General features: G+C 36.2%; 1 protein-coding gene across 1 annotated transcript; it reads left to right on the top strand.

Moving 5' to 3' along the window:
- The first annotated feature begins 8,867 nt into the window (after window positions 1-8,867).
- Window positions 8,868-21,539, top strand: TMED7 (transmembrane p24 trafficking protein 7). The gene is made up of 3 exons (XM_039848490.1): window positions 8,868-9,358; window positions 14,283-14,528; window positions 17,823-21,539. Exons 1-3 carry the CDS (start codon window positions 9,167-9,169, stop codon window positions 18,057-18,059), a joined length of 675 nt encoding a protein of 224 aa, XP_039704424.1. The 5' UTR covers window positions 8,868-9,166; the 3' UTR covers window positions 18,060-21,539.
- The last annotated feature ends 1,065 nt before the right edge of the window (window positions 21,540-22,604 follow it).

Here is a 22,604-nt window from a genome sequence, read left to right as displayed (position 1 = left end):
TCTTTTTCATTTAATGTGTTTTGTATAACAGTGTAATTTAGAATAATTTGTAGTTTTTAGGATCATAGAGGGTGGCCTTTTCAAAAGATATCCTCTTCTTAATTATACTACATTATCTGTCTAATTCAGCCAGACCCCAGCTGATGTTATTTTCCAAGTGCCAATGTTAAGCTAAAAGACATTGTTTTATTATTAGTTCTTGCTATCCGATTATATAACATGATATACAAGACATTGCGTATTGTAATCTCCAGTTAAGCTCAATGCAAATGAACTAATAATAGCTTCTCCAATTGCTTCCTATCCTGACCAACATCTGGAAATGTTCATTTGCATTCATCTGTGTAATTCTGTTTTCAATTAAGATATCCATATAAATGAATTGTATCTAATTAAGGGTAAGTATAGTAGTTTGAAAGTGACATGGTATAAAATCCCAGTATTTTCAATTAGTTAAAATAAGATCAATATATGAAACAACATAAAAGGAAAGAGCTAGGTTCTGAATAGTGCTCCACATCCAAACAAGTATCATTCTTATTCTCCATCCATCCATCCATCCATCCATCCATCCATCCATCCATCCCATTAACCAATATTTATTTACCACCTGTTTTGTGTCAGATAATGGAACAAAGATAAAACAGTTCTCTGTCTTGTAATGTGATTTCTTAAAAGAGGAAACTATAATAAAAACAAGGATGCTTGACTTCTCGGTATTTCAAACCCCTAGCACAGTGCCTAGAAAACAGAGATGCTCATTTATAGAATGACATCTATGGTTAGATAAACAAGAAATGATTGCTCTCTGCTCTCTACTGCCAGACTTCTTCAGTTTCTTTTGCATCAGTCATCAAGATGTCTCTGAATACCCGAGTAACTTGGCTTCATTAGGGGAAATCTTTTCACAACCTCAAGAAAAATCTATAAACTAACTAACTCCTCTCTCTCTCCCCACTAGCTCTCTCTCTCTCTCTCTCTCCTCTTTCTTGATTTTCCTCCCACAGCATCATCTATATTCTACTCATTCATTCCTGACCAATATCTTATTCTCTCTTACTGTAGTGACTCATACCTTCTTCCATCTGACAGACCTCCCAACAGATGCCAGTCAGGCATCACCAGACACACTTTTTATTTCTGGTAACCACCATCTTTTATCTGGGTTACTGTAACAGTCTTTCAATTAGTCTCCTTGTTTCAATAGTTTCACCTCTCTAATGCAGTCTTTTATGGCAGTCAGAATGCTTTTTTTATAATACAACTCTAATTAGGTTCTCTCAAGCTCTATACTTTTTAATGGTTCCGCACTGCCCTGGGAAGAAGTCCAAATCTATTAACAAGACTTTCCAGAAACTTTATGATCTATTCAATAACTGCTTTTGAATATCATCTGCCTTTTGTTTAAGATTTACTTAAACATTTCAGCTGCGCTACTGCAAATCCCAGATGAAAAAGGAATAAATGAATTTTTGTGCCTGAGCAGAAATATTAGAAAGGGAGTGGCACCCCCTGGTGGCCAGTAAGGTTTTGGTGGGGTCAATGAGTAACCAAGGAGAGATGAATTTCAAAGCCTACAGTGTGTTTACAGAGCCAACTGCCTAATTACAGGTGAAGCTTCTTTATCTCCTACATTTTGGAGAATGAAAAATTTATGTTTTAAAGGAAGGTAGTGTTTTTATTACTGTCTTCAACTTCAATTTTGCAAACAACAAAAACATTTTTCACATGTCTATTTAAACATTGTCGCCTAATATTATGTTTATAACCTAAAAATCTTAATTCTACAATGTTGAGAAATTTCTTTGGAGCAGGGAACAACATGGTCTGACTACAGCACTTTCTGATGTTGATAGTACAGTGGAGTCCATTCGTGGCTTCCACAGATTCCATATTTTCCATTTCAGCCATCAGTGAGAGACTTGAGTGAAGACTGGTGGCTCTGACGATCTATCTCCTTGAAGACACAAATGCTTGGCCAACATCAGAGTTTCCTTGTGGTTTTGTTCTTTGAGTTATATGTCATAGATATCATCTTCACATTACTAAATGCTACAATATGAATGTTTGAATTGTCTCCCTCCCCCAAAAATTTATATGTTGACATTCTAACCTCAAAAACTGATATGGGATTATTCAATTATGAGGGTAGAGCCTTCATGAATGGGATTAATGCTTTTATAAAAAGAGACCTCACAGAGGTCTCTAAGCCCTTTCACCATGTGAAGACACAGCAAGAAGGCACCGGCTATGAACCAGGAAGGCAATCATGCTGGTGCCTTGATCTTGGACTTCAAGCCTGAGAATTGTGAGAAATCAAATTTCTGTTGTTTGTTATCTACCCAGTCTGTGGTGTTTTGTTAAAGTAGCTTGATTGGATTAAGATATTAAGTAAAATGTCTTCTAGAAAATTGATCCTGCCAATTAGTTGCTGACTACCAACTTTAGGAGAAGGATCATCTAAAAACAAAAAAAATCACAAATGTTGCTAAGGTTAGAGTTATACGTGTGTGTGTATGTGTGTGTGTGTGTGTGTCTATATTTATATATTTACATAGGGGAAATGTTGAGGAACTGAGAGAAACTTTTTCAACTTAATGCTAATTGTTGGTCAGTGGAAGAGAAATAAGAGCAATTCCGAATACTCAATGTTAAATGTTCAAAAGATATTTTAGATCATTCCTAAGAAATGATTAGTGTTATAAATGACCGTAATTATGACATGAACAGAAGTATCACATTCAAAAATGCATTTCCGTGCATAGTCTTATTATTGGGAGCTGTATAACTGCAAGATAAGGGAATGCTATCCATTTTGAGGAGCTATTTTATTGACCGTTTGTTTTTTGTCCTACTGTTTCAGGTGAGATTTCTCAGTCATTGACTATATCTCATTTGCCAAACTGAGACTGTCTATCTATTCCTTGAATTCAGACCCTGACACATCTCTGGCATGTACTGCATCACTTAACTCCTACACTAGCTCACACTCACTCAAATTTTACTTATCAATAAACCTTTACAAAGGCCACAGTCCCCCATCCCTCCCAACACCAAACCTTACTTGGGCAATTGCAAAGTAACTTTTTTAATTGTCTCATTTTATAAAATTTTAGTTTCCTGAGCGTTATTATGTTTCTTTAACATAATATGTTTTTATTTATTTTTATTACAGTCTATGTTCATTGTAGTGTAGAAAGAAAACATAATTCATATCTGATACTGTACAGTATCCTTGAGAGCTGCATACAAACATACCATTGATGAACCCATTGTTAAATAACTGAATAATTAGTATTTTAAATGCTTATATCATGCAGATGCACTTAAGGATTGTTATAGAAGTTGAAGAGCATTATTACTGATATATAGGAAAATTGGTTGGATTTTTGTATTGATATGGAATGCATAAGTATTTTTCCTATTTAAAACACTAGAATATAGATTATCTTTAAAAATACTGGATTTGGAGGCTAATCTAGTGCCTAAATTGCTATCTGATATGTTTTCAGGAATATCTCAGATTCAGATGAGAAATGCAGGCTGTAGGTAGAACAGTGAAGATGTTGATATTTCTGGTCCCTACCCTTTTATGTCAGGTGTTGTCTAAACTGTCTTCATCTTTGCATGGCCAGATTCTTAACCTCAGAGCTTCCCTGATCTGTATCTGATGCTGATACCAAGGAGGTCACGGCAATGTCCCTCCCCTCCTCTTAAACCTTGTAATTTGAAACCTCTCTGATTTTATATTTATGTTCTAATCTGATTGCTTAATCTGGCCTCAAATTCTAACATACAGAAATAATAGAAGACTCCATATCTATAAGAGTAATAAGAAAGATAAAGGTGGGGTTTTTTTAATATCCTTTTGAAGGAGAATTATAAAGTCTCTACTGCCTTTAATGTGCCATGTTGTATGGATGCTATCTCATCTAATTCTATCCTCTCAGCCACCTACATGGATGGATGAAGAAACTGGATATCAGAAAGGTTTTCTTTTTTTTATGGATGAAGAAACTAGTTATCTCAAAGGTTAGATAATTTGCCCAAGCCTATACTACACTACATTTCCTACATTAGGAAAAGGTATGAGACAACCTAGGCTCAAAGACTATGAGTCAAAATTTTCATTGCTGTGTTCTTACTGTAAGCTGAACAAATCATGGTTTATTTTTTGCTTGTACTATTTTGTAGTCCTTAGTAAGGATGTGTACTCAACATAAAGATGATGTCACTTTGTGTATTTTATAAATCTTTTTCACATTATGTACTCTTTCCGACTTACAATAATCCTGGGAAATAAGGAAAAGATTAATTAAAAATCTGGAACAAAATTCCAATTCTATTTTCTAGATTATGAACCCTCCAAGGTCAAGAATCTAGTTTTATTCATTTTCTGTCTTTATCCAGTGGGGTAGATTGATTGCAGAACTGAACAAAACTCTTCCTTCACCATCCCTCTGCCCCATTTTTACAAAGTGTCCATGGTAGATTTGTACCGTTTTGTCTTAGCTCAATTGGAACTAGTCTTTGCTAGAATTCTGTTCCCTGCATAGTTGGAGGTTAGTGGCCCACAACAGACATTTTAAAAGACAGAAGTGATGAAGCAGCAGCAATATTCCTTCCTACATCTGAAGCTCTCTGACTCTGGGCCAGGTGCATGTTTAATTCCATAAAGAACACTCACTTTTCCTACAGACCATCCATCATGGAAGTGGGAGGCTTGGAGGCAGTGCAAAAGTGACGTGGGTTTTGGCTCAGCCTCACAGGTTCGGTTTCCCCTCGTTCTTCAACTTCACATCCGTCTTTCCTTGTGATTGCTTTATCTGCAGATTTCAGGCTCCAGCACCAGATAAAGAAGCAACAGCCTCCCATAGTCTGTTTAACCAGCTACCACAATTAGTAACATCAAATTCCTATAGTCAATTCCTTATTTTACATCTATATGTATATACACATATATGATTGCATTTCTATAAATATAAAAATAAATTTATATTCAATATTCTATATAGAAATATGTATTTATAGATATGTACATACATATATACATATACATTTGTTATTGGTTTTCTTTCTAGTGGTTCTGCTTCTCAAATGGAACCCTGACACGGTGTCTTTGCAGCTCCTCCTTGTCCTTTGAATCTGGGTTGGCCTTGTGATTTGCTTTGGTTAATAGAATGAGGCAGAAGTGACAGGGCCCAATTCTGAGCCTAGGCCTCAAGAAGCCTTGCAAATTCTCTCTCTTGGAACCCATAAGCACTGTGTGTACAATCCCAGGCTAGCCTATTGTAGGATGAGAGACTACTGCATGGAGGAGGGCCCAGTTGTCCTAGCCAAGGCCATTCTAGACCAGCCTATAACCAGCTTTCCCACTAAAATACGGGCAAGCTCAGCCAAGATCAGCAAAGCAGCCCACTTACCCCCAGCTGACTGCAAATGATGAATGAGCCCACCTGAAAGCAGACCCATCTGACCTATAGGCTTCCCAGTAGTAATAAATGCATAAGGTGTAAGCCACAAATCTCCAGGTGTTTCCCCCCCACAAAATGGCTAACTGATGCATCCAGTATATTAAATTTTTCTTCTCTTATTTTGAAATATAACATACATACAGATAAGTACATAAAACATACATAAGTTTAACATGTAATCATAAAGTGAAAATAAATGTAACCAGCCCTAGGTCAAGAGAGCATTGCCAGCACTGAAGAGCCCCTACCCACCTCACCCACCCCCACCCCTGCCCTGTATTGCTTCTCCCCTATTATTCTTTCCTTCCTTACTGTCATGATTTGTGAGATAATCATTTCCTTGCTTCTTAGGATCACTTCACCATGTATTAGGGAAAACAGTATCGTTTAGTTTTGCCCATTGTCAGTCTTTATATTCTGTATGATTTCTTTTTTGCCTAGCTTCTATTGCATTGTTTATAAAATTCCCCTATGTTATCCTGTGTAGCTATAATCTGTTCATTTATTGCTTTGTAATGTCCTATTTTATGAATATACCTAAATTTATGGATATTATGGAGTATTTCACATTTGGGGTTTTGCCTTTAAATATTCTTGTATATTGTATCCTGATGTACCTACCTGTACATGAGTTTCTCTACATCAGTGGTCCTCAAATTTTTGATTCCAGAATCTTTAAAATTAGTTAAATAAATTTTTTTATGACAAAAATAATTATAGAAATCTGAGACACTTAAAATATTTATTGACTAATTCATTTAAAAAGAAAAACAATAATAAACCCATTCCATGTATTCATTTCCTGAGGATGTCATTACAAATTATCACAAACAGGGTGACTTAAAGAAACAGAAATTTATTCTCTCACAGTGGTTGAGGCCAGAAGTCTAAAATTAAAGTGTTGCCAAGGTTGATTCCTTCTGGAGGCTCTGAGGAAGAATCTGTTCCATGACTTTCTCCTTGCTTCTGGTGGCTGTGGGCAATCCTTGGCATTCCTTGGCTTGTAGATACATACTTCAATTTCTGTCTTTGTCTTCACACAGCATTCTCCCTGTGTGTCTGTTTGCCTCAAATCTCCTTCTCCTTTCTCTTGTAAGGACATCAGTGTTTGGATTTAGAGCCTACCCTAAATCCAGGATGATGTCATCTCAAGATTCTTAACTTGATTATAACTACAAAAACCCTATTTCCAAGTCAGGTCACATGACAAGAACTGGGAGTTAAGATTTGCACATATGTTATCTGGGGGATACAATTCAACCCATTACACATGTTAACATGAATAACACATTTGTAAATTTAAAAAGTAGCCATATTTTCCAAATAAAAATTTAGTGATGAGTAGCATTGTTTTCCATTTGTGTGAATCAATTTAATATCTTGACTCAAACAAGAAGCTGTGTGCTCAAATGCCTTTACATTCAATCCATTTTATATTGTTTGGGTTGAAATATATGATGAAAATCCATTCTCACATAGATAATCTCAGGTACCCTGAAAAGGATTCAGCAGCTCCTAGAGATCTTTGGAGCACATTTTGAGAATCACTGCTCTAAAGCATATAAAGTATATGCAAAGTGGAATTTCTAGGCTATATATATCTTCTATTTTATTAGATAATGCCACGTTGTTTTTCAAAGTGGTTATACCAATTTAAATTTCCACTAGCAGTGTATGAGGGATCTCATTGCCCTACATGGTCACCAATATCTGGTATTGTTGCACTTTAAAATTTTTGCCTACCTGGTGGTATGCAATATATTGCATTATGGTTTTAATCTCATTTATTCATTCTTTGTATTGCCATTTCATGTATGAAGAAACCGAAGTTTAAAAGAGCAATGTTGGACTTGGTCCCATAGTGTAGCAGTTAGCATGTCTGCTTTACACGTAGAACTTGTCCTGAGTTCATGCCCCAGTGGAGTCACAGTCCATGGTCTACAGCCATGCCACCCTGAACAAGACTGATGTCTGATCTTGGAAGCTAAGCAGGGTCAGGCCTAGTTAGTACTTGGATGGAGACCACTTAGAAAGACCAGGTGCTGTAGGCATAAATAAGAAGAATGGTACTTGGCCAAATTTAAGAGTTAAAAAATACCACCCACATTTTGCACTCCTAAATTCAGTCATCTTTCCACTTACAGAAGAAATAATGCTCCCTTTAGGCCTAATTCTCAGGAAAGTACAATCTCCCCCAAATCTCACCTCCTCTGGGATCTTTTCCTTGTGTGAGGCTTTGGACACCCCAGGCCAAAAGAAGTTCTGGGGCTCCCTGCTCATCAACATTCCTCCATCCCCTGTTCTTCCTCCCCACCTCCTCATTGCCCCCCCACTTGCCTGCCTAGTTCCTACCCACCTGCCTCTTTTTTTCTCATAAAACTCTCTACCCACCCTCTCTGTTGATCATCTTAAAGTGCATGAGCCTCACTGTGGTCATTTATTTAAAAAGGTATAATACCTAATTTGTGTTTATTTGCATGAGAAAATGTATACTTTAAGGAATCAACACGTTAGCTACTATTAATATTACCCACTATTATTTTTTTAAGCACTCCAACGCAAGCCAATGGTGGGATTATAGGCAAGTTATTCAACTTTTTTGATCCTCAATTTCCTCATCAGTAAATAGGAATAATATCTACCTCATAGAGTTGTTTGAAGGATCCAGAGACATAATAAATGTAATGAGCTGAGCATAGTGCCAGATGATAAGGAGTACTCATTGGGTGTTTATTTTTATTTAACAAAATCTTATCTAGTGCTTACTATATGACAATCATTCTTCTAGATACTTTTTTCCAAAAATTGAAGCCATGTCATAATTCTGAGTTAGGTACTATTATTACCCACATTTTACTGATGCAAAGACTGAAGCAGAGAGGTCAAACAACTGACCCGAAGTCATACAGCTAGTAAGTAAGTAGCAGAGTAGGGTTTAGAACTCCTGCAATCTGGTGGTTCCAGGTTTCGTGCTCCTTGCTAAAGTGCTATCAGCACCCCGCCCCACGCCAACAAATATATTATTTGAAGAAACTCTGCAAATAGCAAAGCACTCTACTATCGGTGGTTAGCTCCCAAGGGCAAAACGAGTTCTTTTTCACTCCCTCAGAGCTCCCTTAGCGCTCAGTTCTCACAGAAACACCAGCCTGCTCAGCAGAGATGGCATAGCTCCCACCGACAGATGGTCAGCGAAGCCACCCGTCGGCCACACCCCTTCTGGCCCCGCCCTACCCGCCCGACACTTCTAGCTCCGCCCCTCGTCCCAGGATATGGAGGCCAACCCGACGTCTCGCGAGCGTCCACGTACACACTCCAACGCCTCTCCCCTAGACCGGGGGAGAGTACATCCGGGTCGCTGGAGCAGGTGCCTCAGGCCCCGCCCCTTTCGCCCAAGCATCGCCCCCACTTCCGGCCACTTCCGGCCACCTCAGGCCTTTTCCGCTTGTTCTCTGCTGGTTTTAATCTCTCCTTCTCAGGTTGTTTCCGACTGTAGGCCCGGGTCATCTAGCACCCCTTTCCTGCTACCAGCAGTTCGCTGCTCATCCGGTTTCTGTCCGAGGTTTGGAGCAACTCTGCCGTGCAAATTCGCGGAGCGGTCGGGGCCGAGGCCTTCCGCGCACAGTGAGTCCGCGCAGACCTGACCCCGCGTCTACCTACAGCTCCGTGGAGGCCACCGCCGCCTCCGCCTAGGGATGCTGCGGCTGGGGTCCGCGCAGCGCTGGGCGGCCGCTGTGGGCCGTTGGGGCTGCAGGCTGCTCGCGCTGCTGCTGCTGGTGCCGGGACCCAGCAGCGCCTCTGAGATCACTTTCGAGCTGCCTGACAATGCCAAGCAGTGTTTCTACGAGGACATCACGCAAGGCACCAAGTGCACCCTCGAGTTCCAGGTACTATACAGGCTCTGGCAGTCTCGGGGCCCAAGTTCGCGGTTACAGATTCCGAGCTGTAACTTGCTGGGGCCCCCCCCTTCTGGCCTTGTTTTTCCATTCTTTGGCTGATTCAAGAATCGCCTCTAGATAGTTTATAAAGAGCATTTTGGCTTTCATGTTCTAAACCTCGGGCGAGAGACATTTAAGACCAGATATTAAGATATATGAATTCCAGAAATGCTTCCGGTAACTGTGTCTCTTCCTTCCGTTCTCTAGGCCATTGAACTTTCTTTCTTAAAAATTCTCTTTTTAAACTATTCCTGTTTTATAGTGCCCAGTGTCAGTCCCTCACTCTCTAATCCACACCTCCACTTTAATCAGATTTGAGGTGCTGCCAATATCTAACTCCAATGCTTTTTAGTTTTTCCATTGATGTTAGGACTCTTGGTTAGTGCGGTCTCTATCATCGGAAGAGGATCATTCGAAGCCGAATTACCATCTGCCAAAGGTGTCGTAGAAAGAATTGCTGCGATAAATGAGAGGCCCCTTCTCACCTGGGGATTATATATACACACATATATATGTATATGAATGAAATTTTATTTGACAAAACGTAGTTTAAGCTTCTTAGAACAGTTTTTGTTCTGTTTTTATTTTATTTTTGGTAGATTTATGCAGCGTATTTGAGTAGTTGTTGAGTGTTTGGTGCTGATGATACAGAGGGATCAAAACAGAGGGTCACTGTCATCACTTTTGATTTCCTTCCCAATCAGTGCCTGCTCATTCATCAGAATTGTGCCATAAGAGCTGAAAATAGTGTATATACGATCTGGTCTTTGGGGTCTGTGAAGGCTTCCTTTAGGAAGTGATTTTAAGTTGAACTATAAAGAACGAGTTGTAGATACTTTGGTAAGGGAGAAGAGGGAATAGCCTTTACAAGGTCCCTGTGGTTAGAGTGACTGGCAATTTGAAAACCGTAGAGAGGTCCTATGTATTTGGAAATAAGCCAGACTGGAGCGTTGAGGGGAATGTCGGCAGGAGTCAAATCATGTAGTGCTTTGCTGACCCTGTTAAGGATTTTAGTTTTTCCTAATAGTGTAGGAAACTATCAGAGGGTTCTGAGCGGTGCACTAAAACAATCCAAATATTTTTGGTAGCTGTATGGATATTAACTTGTGCAGATAAAGAAGGTATTACAGACTCTGTATACAGACTGATTAGGAGGCTATTGTAGTGGTTCAGGCTTAGACTAGGGTATTAACAGTGAGGAAGGAGAAAAGTGAAAGGATTGGAGAAAACTTAGAAAGTGAAATCAACAGAACTTGGTAATGATTTGACTTTAGTGAGTGAGGGAGGAAAGGCTAAGAATGACCCTTAGGCTTGCTTAACTTCATGGATTAGGACCAGGGGACAAAAAAAAAGATAACAGGAATTGTAATATAAAGTGTCATAAAACAGCAAGTAGCAGAATCGGTATGCAGATCTAGGTTAAATTCTTAACTACTTTGTTATGCTATTTCTCAAAAGAAAGACTGATGTTAACTTCAGGGAGCTTGCATAGACACACATAGTAGTAAAATATTAAGTACACACTAGGTATTGTAGGGGCATAAAAAAATAACTTCCCATCTTCTAAGTTCTAGGTGGGCTAATCAAATTCATAGAGGCAGATTAACAGGAGAAAATGTACGAAGTTTATTACAGATGTACATGCCAGGGATATCATAGATATGAGACCTGAATTGGGCAGTTGAAGATTAAATGCCATGATGGACAAAAGAGAAGGCAGAGACAGGGGTCTGAAATTTCTAAAGGAAAATAGGCAATTCATAGGTAGCAGAGAAAGAGCAGAACACATGGCAAACAAATTCCTTCTAGGCAGCCTGGAAATAATGGGGGAGAGGGCAGGAAACAAGCTTTGCTAGATTTCTGTCTGTCTCATATGTGCTAAAGTGAATATGCTAAGATTATGCTAAAGTTCCTTTTCTAAAGCAGGTTTTTCTAAATCTCTTTAGGCAAGAAAAAATCTAGAGAGGTAACAAATTCTTTGAGTCTTTTGTTTCTTAATAACCAGCTTAAAAATTATTCCAAAAGGCACATTTCGAGGGGTGGCAAATCATTGGTTCCCCTCAGTATAGATAGTGCTGGCTGAGGGGGAAGGATCATCAGAAGTTTACCTGATGGGGCTGATGTTTGCTCTGAGTCTAGAAGGATAAATAGGAGCTATTCTACAAGATAGTAGAGGGAGAAAGGACATCCTAGGCAAGTATGTAATGTTTGTAAAACCTAATTCTAGCAGGCCTGAAATTAGCCTGAGCTGGCACTGCAGTGCATTAATAGTGTTGCTTTGTAACTGAGTCTCAGGACTATAGGGGAAGTTTCTACCAGTTTTTCAGCATTGTTAACAGGGAGATTGATGATTTACACCTGGTCTCTGTGAGACCCCTCAAAGGCTTGGTATTAAGACTGATTACATAGCAGGAATAGGCTTATGTGACCAGGAATATATAAAAAACCCAGCTAAGACTCTTCGGGGCTCCCTGGTTCCAAAGTGTTCCTTTATATACTTGGTGAACTGAGACAGTATTGTGTCTGGCCACAGCCCTCACAGAGAGAGGACAAAGGAGCCAAGACCTAACCTTTCCTAACCTCTTATGTAAGACAACTTTTGGCTGTGATGTTTTTATATTGTATTTTCCTGTGATAAACTAGATTTGTAAGTGTTATTATTTAGCAAACAAACCTTTAACTTGCTACTGTTAGTACAGGTGTGAAACAAAGACATCTGGCAGTTGGTATTTTTGGAACACAGAATGAGAAAAGGTATAAAAGAGGTGCTCAGGCTACCTTGAGGAGGTACAGGTGAGTAGTTTGCCATTGTTAACCGGTTTGGATTTTTCTGTTTGGGAAATCAAAAGGGGATTACCAAAACGGGATTATCGAAAGGTCCACCTCCTTAGGAAAATGTACAGAGAGAGGTGCTACTGGCATCGAGTAGATAGAGACCAGAGATGCTGCTAAACATGCTAGAATGCACAGGGCAACACAGTCCCCTACAATGAAGAATTACGCAGCCCAAAATTACCTTACCAGGTTCAGAAACTCTTGGTTAGAGGGAGGAGAGATTGGGTTTGTAGGAAGACCTTTTAGGAAGTTGTGGTAATAGTCTTGTCTGGATTGTGGATTAGGAATGGAAGAGATGGGATGAACTTTTGAAAAGCAGTAACATCAAGAGATTTCTGTGATTAACCGGACAGGTAGAGACTCTTTCTTTGGGGTGATTCCCAGTTTCTATCTTACATTACCAGACAGGTTGTAAAGGGGAACTTTTATCTGAAATGAGATTACTTGTTTTACAATTTGATGGAAGAAAAGTGACATGATTATCATTTCTGATGCTGTTCAGTTTGTATGTATGTATTTGATTATTCAGAGTACAATGGTCAGTACAAAGAATTGGGTATATCATAATGAAGTCATTATTTTCACAGGGGGAAGAAAAGTTGTTGACTTTTGAGGGGAGAGTAGAGGCCCAATTGATAAGACATTTTTATGTCAAAATACCTATTAATATTTACATATTTTTATAATTTCATAAGTGCATAATTTTCATTTAATTATCAAAATGATCTTATAACATAGTTCAATTATTTATCATATCTCTTAAGTGAAAGAAGGTCACATAAGTAACTGATCCTTCTTTCAAGTCCAAAGTTTGATCTCTGTGTTCTACAGATCTAGAATTGTTAATAGGCTAACCAAGAGTGTTCAGGCTTGAAAATACAGGCTGGTGCTACTCACATTTGTTGGGATTGGGGATCCATGAAACCCAGTATCTCTTCCTCATCACTTTTTTCTCAAGTAGATTCTCCTGTCTCCTCTCCCTCTTTCCTTCCACTCACTTCTTTCTCGTATAAGGGGACTTTCTCCTCTTTAATCCTTTTTACCTTTTCTCTCTTATGCTTATTTAGTTACTTCAGGAAAGTCTCCCTCCTCTTGTCATTTGTACAACCCAAGTGGCCCAAGTTGTCACTAATAAGCGTAAGCCCTTGAAAATAGCTCCAGAATCCTCTTTAGAAACATTTCAACTGCCACTGGCTTTCCTTTCAATATGCTTGCTCTTAAACATACACTTTCCAGATAAAAGATTTTTTTGTTTTTGTTTTCGTGTCTTATTTTGTTTTTGCTTTAATCATTACTGTATAAACGATGTCATTTCATTGTTTATGTTTCTTTTGGAAACAAGTTTGTAAATGATAATACTCTTAGAACAGCCCACAAGTCTATTCAATTGATAGTGTAGTTCAAAACAAAGTATGTATTAAATTCCATCTTACCTATAAAAGAATTTAAGCACAACCTATTTGTAATTTGGCAGTAAAATGAGTTTAGTTCTATAATGAAGTATTCTTATGCTAAGGACTGACCTTCTTTACTACTTCACTATATTATTCATGTGTGTGCTTGGATGGTACAAATAGACAACTAGGTGAGAAAATTTGGGGAAGGGAAATATGTAACACTGAGCTTGAGAGTAAAGAGTATGACTTCGGAGTTCAAGTTCTGCCTCTCTTACTAGATGAGTAATGTTGGGTAGGTTGCTTATCTTAACTCAGTTTCTCAGTTTGTCAGAGGAAGGAAAATTCCCTCTTGTAGTGTTGTTGGGAGAAGTCATATAAGAAACCTACATTAATTAGAATAGTTGTCTGGCTAGTTTGCTAGTTCCCTTTCGCCTGTCATGAGGAAATTTGTTCATTTTTTATAAAGCTTTGGTTAAACTGAAATCTGCCAAGTTCCATCCACTGGTGGAAATCAAAAAAAGCAAAATTGTCCATAGCAGTAAAACCCTTAGCCTACAACCTTATTGTCATTTTAACAAATCTGATTAATTTCTAAAATTTGTTAGTCAAAATGATCTCTTCATTTTTTTTTTTCTTTATAGGTGATTACTGGAGGTCACTATGATGTAGATTGTCGATTAGAAGATCCTGATGGTAATGTGTTATACAAAGAGATGAAGAAACAATATGATAGTTTTACCTTCACAGCTTCTAGAAATGGGACATACAAATTTTGCTTCAGCAATGAATTTTCCACTTTCACACATAAAACCGTATACTTTGATTTTCAAGTTGGAGAAGACCCACCTTTGTTTCCTAGTGAGAACCGAGTCAGTGCTCTTACCCAGGTAAACACAAATTCAATAATATAATGTTGGTGTGTATAAAGGGAGAAAAAGTATAATTTAATATGCATCAATTCATCTATGAACACAGAATTTTGAGACTTTTACACAATATTTAAGATGTCTTAATTCTTTTAGTGAATCAGGCATTTCGCGGAGAACTTCAGACTTTTCATTGAAGACTAGCGTTAAAGGATTTTATGAACTTTTTAGTATAAAGAAAATAAAGAAGCATTAAAATAGGAGGATCGCTTAGGTAGAAACATCAATAGCAAAGGAAATTTAGGAAGTCTAAACAGTGCTTTAGCATTCTGAAACATTTTTTGTAATTCATGGAGGAATGTTACTACCATAATTTAGCAAATTGGTGTAACTAGGTATATTGATGTAACTTGTTATATGTATATACACATATATACACACCCCACAAGATGCTTTAATATATAAATATACTACAAGATGACTTTATACTGGTAATTATGTTACTCAAGCTTTTGTTAAATAACTTTTGTTGTAACTTAAGATAAAATGTTAAAAGATTAATGGTAAATCATCTAATAAAAATAGAAGCTAAATTGAGTTTTACTTTGAAGAAGAGCTTAATGAGAGAAAATGAAAGAAAAAGTCAGTGAACAGATACTGCTCAGGTGATGAGAAGGGCTATTTTAGTTCTAGTTCAAATACAGCCTGAGCGTAGATTATATCCAAAAGATATTTAGGTATTCAAATGAATTATTTAACACCTACTTGTTAAAACCTTAAAATGATATTTCATTGTTCCCAGGTTCCAGTTAGTCTCTTAGTCACATGATGATAGAGGATGTTTTTAAGAATGTGTAAGAGCCTAATTCATAAACTTTGGGCTTTAACAATATATATTTAAATGCTCATTTCTAGAAATGTTCTCTTTATTTTAGCATCCTGTATGAAACAGCACATTGCTTTGTAAAAACGATTTTCTTTAGGGCCATTGTTTATAATTTAACCTTCATGAATTTTAATTTGTATAAGGAGGTAGCTTTCTCTTAAAACCTAAGTAGATTAATTTAAGAAATGAGTTATAAGGGTTATAAAGCAATTAATGGTTATAATGGTTATGAAGCATTTATAAATGGTTATAAAGCAATGGTTAAAATGGTTATAAAGCAATTAATACCACTTAACCTCCTTTATTCATACCACTTTTTTTATTCTTTCTCGGTTTTATTTTTTTTTCAAAAAGCAGATAAGTCTCTCATACAATAGAAATTCCCGTAAAGCAGTTGTTCGCATTTTGAAATTGAAAGTTGCCATCTAGTAAATGTAGAATAAATGATAGAGTTTTAATAAATAACCATGTTTTAACCATGAGTAAAGTGATGGGTCTAGAGTAGGCAGTGATCACCACTAAGTGCTAAAACTATTAGGTGAAAGACTGATGAAAAGCTTTATAATGGATAGGTCAGCCTGCTATCCCCCAAATCTAATCATCATTCACAAATGGAGCGATAAGTAGACATTATGTGTCTTCTGATAACAGGCGATAATGAAGTACGTGACATTGCCTATGAGGTAGTTCCACTCAGAACATTACACCTGACTCCCATCAAATCTCTAGCTCCAACTTCCAGTTTATAAGAAATACTAAGGGTAGAAGAATACCGTGGGCGCAATCAGCAAAATCCAGGAAGTGGGAAATGCTATAGGATAGAGGCCCCAATTTCTTTAACAAGTAGATGGGAAAAAAAGAAGGAAGAGAAACTTAAAGATTAAAGAAGACTTAAAAGACATATCAGCCAAATGATTGTGTTGACCTTGTTTTGATTATGATTTGTAAACTGCTTTTGAGACGTGAAGAAATTTGAACACTAACTTTATGTTCGGTAACTTTAAGGAACTATTTTTAATTGTTTTATCATTATAATGCTATTGGGGTTATATTTTTTTAAGCATTACCTTTCAGAAATAAATACAGAGTATAAAAGTATAGCTGAAGTGATAAAACATCTGGGATTTGCTTTAAAATAATTGAGGCATGGGGAAGAAAATAGATGGAAGAAATAGTTGGAACAGGATCAGCCATATATTAATAATTATTCACATGGAGGTTCATTGTACTAGTCTATATACTTTTGAATATGTATAAACATTTCCACTTTAAAAGTACAAAGAAAAAAAGGGAAACAATACCATCTCAAAAATTGTATTGAGTTCATGCAAGTAATCCCTTAATTTCATTCCCGGGGCCTAAATAAAGCAAGAATAGCAAAAATGTTTGAGTAATTCTAATAGGTAAATTCAATTTATAGATCTCATAATTTCTCATACGTTTTAAAAGTACCTTTAATGGAATATTTTTATAATAATTCCTTTTATACTTTGGTATAATTTTATTAAATGTTTGAATTATTTCCTAATGTCTGAATCTCTTAACTAAATTTTTAAAAAATTTTTTAACTAAAATGAAGGCACACTCACATTGTTTTTAAAATTCTTAATACTTGGCATGTGATGTAATCTAAGTATAATAGAATAATAAAGCATGTATTTCATCACCAGCGTTATTTTCAGCAGTATAAAAATGTTAAGCTTTGTATGTAAAAAATTAGACATTTAACCCTTCTAAGTCAGATGGTATAATTATAAAGAGGTAAAGTGTCATCAGATGAAGGCTGATAAACTGATTACACAGTGAAACAAATTTATATCCCATTGAGAACACATGTATTGGTTTAGTTGACTGGCATGAAGGAAAAAAGACTTACTTAGCAAATTGGTAAATGTAAGAAAAAAACATTTATTTTCAGATCCAATTCTTTTTTAGTTAAAATACTTTTGACTAATTCAATCTATTTTTATGCCATATTTGGTCTATTTTTGTATATATTTGGACTTCGATTTATAGTCTTATTATTGGTCAGATTTACTGATCTGCTCTTCTCTTCCTCCTAATCCTTCCTTTTTGAGGACTCTGAGTTTGAAATTCTATAATCACCAACCTTAACTGATAAGTATTTCCGCTACTGTTAGCTTAGTGTTCCATATGCCAATGTACAGATGCCATGGGTGTGACCTTCTAGTTTGGAGAAAGCGACTGCTTCTTGGGATCTCTAGCCTTACTGGTTGTCCTAGTGTGAATGAGTATAAAGGTTGCACTGCTAGGACCACTGGCATAATGAGTGAATGAATGAGTGCCAGTTTAATAGAATGTTCATCAAATGAGGAATGAAGATCAAATTGAAAGAAAAGATGAGTATGCTTTTTAGAAGGATTGTACAGAAAGTATTAAACTTACTCATTGGAAATATTTCTCTTTAGATGGAATCTGCCTGTGTTTCAATTCACGAAGCTCTGAAGTCTGTCATCGACTATCAGACTCATTTCCGTTTGAGAGAAGCTCAAGGCCGAAGCCGCGCAGAGGATCTAAACACAAGAGTGGCCTATTGGTCAGTAGGAGAAGCCCTCATCCTTCTGGTGGTTAGCATAGGGCAGGTATTTCTTCTGAAAAGCTTTTTCTCAGATAAAAGAACCACCACAACTCGTGTTGGATCATAACTACGTTTTGAGAATTGATGCACTATTGCAAATATAATATTGCTGTCTTCTAATTAATTAATTTTAGGTACTGAAGAACTTGATATTGGCAACATTTTCAAAACCTTATTCATATACTTGTTAGGGGGTTATGTACAATGCATAAACCCAAACAGTGGAAAGGACACCTTTTTTTATTTGTAAAGGTATAAAAACTTTGGAACTTATTTTGGGCTATTCATGTTAAATATTCAACACCAATGATCTGCTCTTTGTTGTTTATATCTACTCTTTGCACACTAAACTTTGGTATTTTGATTTAGCCATTTAAAAGTACTTTTCTTATAGGTAGTGGATACTTTAAAAACCTTTGATTTAATGTCTACATGTGTTGTGGAGGAAGAAAATTGCCTTTTGATTGTTTATAGTAAATAAGGATTTGTTTTTCAGAAATGCATATGTGATTAACTGCAGTCCACGCCCTATTCTGCACTGTTTAATTTTTATGGGGGAAGAATCTACAATAGAAATGTTTGTTGATATTGATATAATTTTAAATCGATACATCATGGTATAATTTATTTATCACTAGCTTGGAAAATGTCAGATTTTGGCAGGGAGGCAGTTTATTCTATGATTTATAACCAGATATGTTCTTTTTTTCTTAAAGACATTCTTCCACACAAAATAGTGTGTTTCAGTAACATCATAGAGTTTATATGGGCCTTAAAAATCAGATTGTCATGATAAAATAATTAAGAATAATTACAGTCACTACTATGTCTTATAGTGGAGGGGCAAATGAGAAAATTTTTAGTGAGTTATCTGCACACACTACATTTTCAGTGCTTTTATAAAGAAAAAAGGTGATCTGTTTCATTTTAACATTTTATTGGCTGGTTCTTGCCCTTATGTGGCTTTAACGTCTGAGTACATTCCCAACTTAAAATGACAGTTGTAATATTAGTATCGTAAAAGTGCCATACATTTTATCCTGATTGGTGTGATACACTGAAAAATTAGTTTTTCCTTCCTTCCTTCCCTCCTTCCTTCCTTCTTTCTTTCTGTCTTTCTTTCTGTCTCTCTGTCTCTTTGTCTTGTACATGTAATTTGTACAGTCTCTGCTTAGCAGTCCTATAATTTAAAAATTTAGAATGCTATATGTGTTTTTTATTTGATAATCTTCATTGACTGTACTGCGTTTAATGAATATTAAATAGTGCATATTCTGTACACTATAGGGTTTAGACTGTGTTTGTATTTTATAATTTGCGTAGATTAAGCTGATTGAAATAAGATTTTATTCCAGGTATTCTAGAGTAGAATACGAGATGATGCAAATTGTATAGGTGGTTAAAGCTTTTCTGCCATTTAAAAAAAAATTTGCAACTGCTTTTTGCCATGCCTATCTCCTTCACCCAGAAGTGATAAGTGCTGAACAAGACTCATTGTAGAGACTTTCTTATGTGGTACCATAAAATACTGATGGGATACTAATTCTAGTCACTTAGCACTACTGACTAGAAATAGAAGTTAACTCAACTCTAAGCTGTATTAAAATGCATATATTTTCTACTGCATGAAAGCGAAAGGAATTCAAGTTGTCATGCTGGCTAGTTTCAAATGCTACAGTGTAGCAAGGGATAAACATGTTTTTAACCCTTAAATTCTAAAATTTTTGAAGACCAAATAGCTAATCCTTAAACTATATCAAGGATTAAGAACTGAAGTTTAAGATTGCAGATTTATCTATGTGGATTCTTACTTTGGAGTTGTCCTGCAGCTTTATAAGTGTCCCTCTATTTTAGATTTGAAATTTTTCAACACTAATGTTGATGTGATTCATAAGCGTGGGTGTGTATTAAATGTCCTTTTTGGTTACCTGTCTGCTCTATTGTATTCAGATTCTTAGACTATAATTAAGCAGAGTCAGGTATCAGTGTGCCGAGTTTGGCATAGATAATGCAGTTATTTCATCTGTGCCTATCAAAACTTCATAATATTAGACTATTACTACAAATAACTTTTGATGAAACTATTGATACTAAAATGTTCGAAATATCTGCTGTTCCTATTGTAGAAAATAGTACAGGCTTAGTCTAGTTTGTATGTAATTGGTTAATGTTTGATGGATGGCTGTCTATACTCAACTGGGTATGTATATATAATTTAGAAAATACATATCTGTCCAGACATAAGTGTTAAGTAAACTTTTTTCTTCCTCTTCTATATAATTTGTAGCTCGTTTTTTTTCTTTAATCCTTTCATAACTTGCTACAGCAGTTTGAATTTCCTGAATGTTTATGTTTAAACAGATGGCTCAGAATACATATTTAAACACCATTAGATGTATATATTTTTAAAGTAGAATAAATAATGGAAAGGGACTTGATATACAAGTTTATACTAAAATTTCAACTGTGTGAAGATACATTAGAAGATATTACTTTGCTAATACTCTAAACATTCTTTTTTCTATTAAAAGAAACGGTTTATGGTTCATAACTTTAATTCTGGCTTCATGATAATCAGCTTTGAAAATACAATGGACCGAAGAGCAATTTTATTCTTTGGAAGATTTCATTTAAATCTCTGTACTATCCATTTTTTCTTCAGTTTGTAAATGTGTAATATTGATCATTAACTAGGACAAAGCAGACCCTATGACTATTGTTTTCAAGAATTAAATTAATATATAAATAATTCAAAGAGGTCTTTCATTTACTTTTGAAGAGAAAACTTGCTCTGAACTGATATTGGTTCTGTAGGTTTGCACCAATCCTTGTAGAATAAAAATATCTTTCAACAAACTGACTTGTTTCTATTAGGATTTAAGCCCTTTTAAAGATCCGTATCAGCTTGCAGCTTGGAAGTACAGTTCTGTAGCGAGAGTGCTTATTGATTTGCTATTTCATTGAAACACCTTAGGAGCTGGCCAAGAAAGATAAAGAGAAATACAGGTATTCCCCACTTTTCGAAAGTTCACATTATGCCACTTCGCTTTTGCAAAAGATCTACATTAGATGTACCTGTCTTCACTAACTGAAGGAAGTCTGAAAAGGACGTCTTAATGAGAAAACGTGAAAGTGAAAATAGCATTCAGCATTTGTTTTGCAGTGAGCCATTACAGTCAGCAACCACCTAGAGCAGCAAGAGTGGCATTGCTTTTACTATATATTAGTGTTATTTTAGGTTTTATGTGTTATTTGGTAGGTTATTTGGGGGGGGTCTTGAATGATGCTTAAGAAAATTTCCATGTAAATTAATGATAATTGATTCTTTGTGTTACCCCATTTTGGCTTATGAAAGGAAAGCTCTGCTTTCAGATAGCAGAGGAAACCTGTACCACCACTAAACTGCCTCATTTTTAACCTCCTTTTTGCATTTCTTACTGAAAGTTTACGTGAAAGGTGGTTAAGCCTTCAGTTCCCTTAAAAGCTCTTGGTTTTTAAGTACATTAGCCTTAGGTTGTATAATACAAAGTTGCTTCATTTTTTTTTTCTTTATAATGTAGTCATAGGGGAACATGGTTCTTGAGCACAATTCTACAAAAAAAAAAAGAGAAATAACAGTAAATATAGATTAACATTTATTGAATGCTTACCCTGTACCAGGCGGCGTGCTGAATATTTTACTTGTATTGATATATTTCATCACTGCAATAATCCTGTGAACTAAGGATATTCCTGTTTTACAGATGAGGAAATGGAGGCATCAAGAGGCTAGGAAACCTGCCCATATCTCAGTAATTAGCAGAGTCTGCATGTAAACCCTGGCAGTCTGACTCCAGAGCCCTCTTTCTCAACCACCATGCAGTACTGCCTTACCAGCACTAGTTAAGGATGGATATCTGAAGGCTTAGCCCTCTTGATTTCAGTGTAGCTCAATAGTGCTTTAGGGTCAAGTTCAAATCATGGTTGTGTGACCTCACTCAAATGACTTTATTAAACTGTATATTTCTGTTTCTTCATCTATTACTAAGATAATATCTACTATAATGAGAATATAATGAAATGTTTATAAAACACTTAAGATCAGTACCTATCATACATAAGCATTTAATAAATAGTAGCTATATTTTTATCACTGGTCCAGTTCTAGGCTTTTGATCTTTTTTTAGTTTCTAAAGTTCTTACTTTGGCCTCTACTCGTATGGTTCTTAAATAATAGGTGACAAATATGAAAGTGTTTGAACACCTGTCATGTACATAACAGTCTGCTAGAAGATTCAAAAATGAATAAGATAATCTGATCTCCAGGAACATAACTTAGTTGGAGGAGACAGGATAGCTATATGAGCAACGAATGTTATGTAGTAATAAAGCAGAATGGACCTGAAAGAGCTAAGACATTTACAAGTTACTATAAGAGGAAGAAAATATATAGGTCAAAAGACATATATCCCCAAAAAGTTTAATGTCTGCCCACGGGAGAGCAAGTGGGGAGTCCGTGGTTGTCTATGTAGGCCAGCAATTGAGAAGAGTAATCTCTGATTCATGGATATGGATTATTAGCTGGTCCCTGTCACTACAGATGGGAAAAACATGTTCTTTAACTTCATCTCTT

This window comes from Pteropus medius, unplaced genomic scaffold (genome assembly GCF_902729225.1).
Source record: "Pteropus medius unplaced genomic scaffold, Ma_sr-lr_union100, whole genome shotgun sequence".
NCBI lineage: Eukaryota > Metazoa > Chordata > Mammalia > Chiroptera > Pteropodidae > Pteropus > Pteropus medius.
Note: the sequence above shows the minus strand (reverse complement) of the source record. Positions and strands in the feature narration are given on the sequence as shown.

What these genes read in the sequence shown, in the direction of transcription:
- TMED7 (XM_039848490.1), top strand. Translation starts at nt 9,167, where the DNA reads ATGCTGCGGCTGGGGTCCGCGCAGCGCTGGGCGGCCGCTGTGGGCCGT. An exon ending in AGTGCACCCTCGAGTTCCAG is followed by an intron (nt 9,359 to 14,282) that starts GTACTATACAGG and finishes TTTTCTTTATAG; the next exon opens with GTGATTACTGGAGGTCACTA. An exon ending in GAGTCAGTGCTCTTACCCAG is followed by an intron (nt 14,529 to 17,822) that starts GTAAACACAAAT and finishes ATTTCTCTTTAG; the next exon opens with ATGGAATCTGCCTGTGTTTC.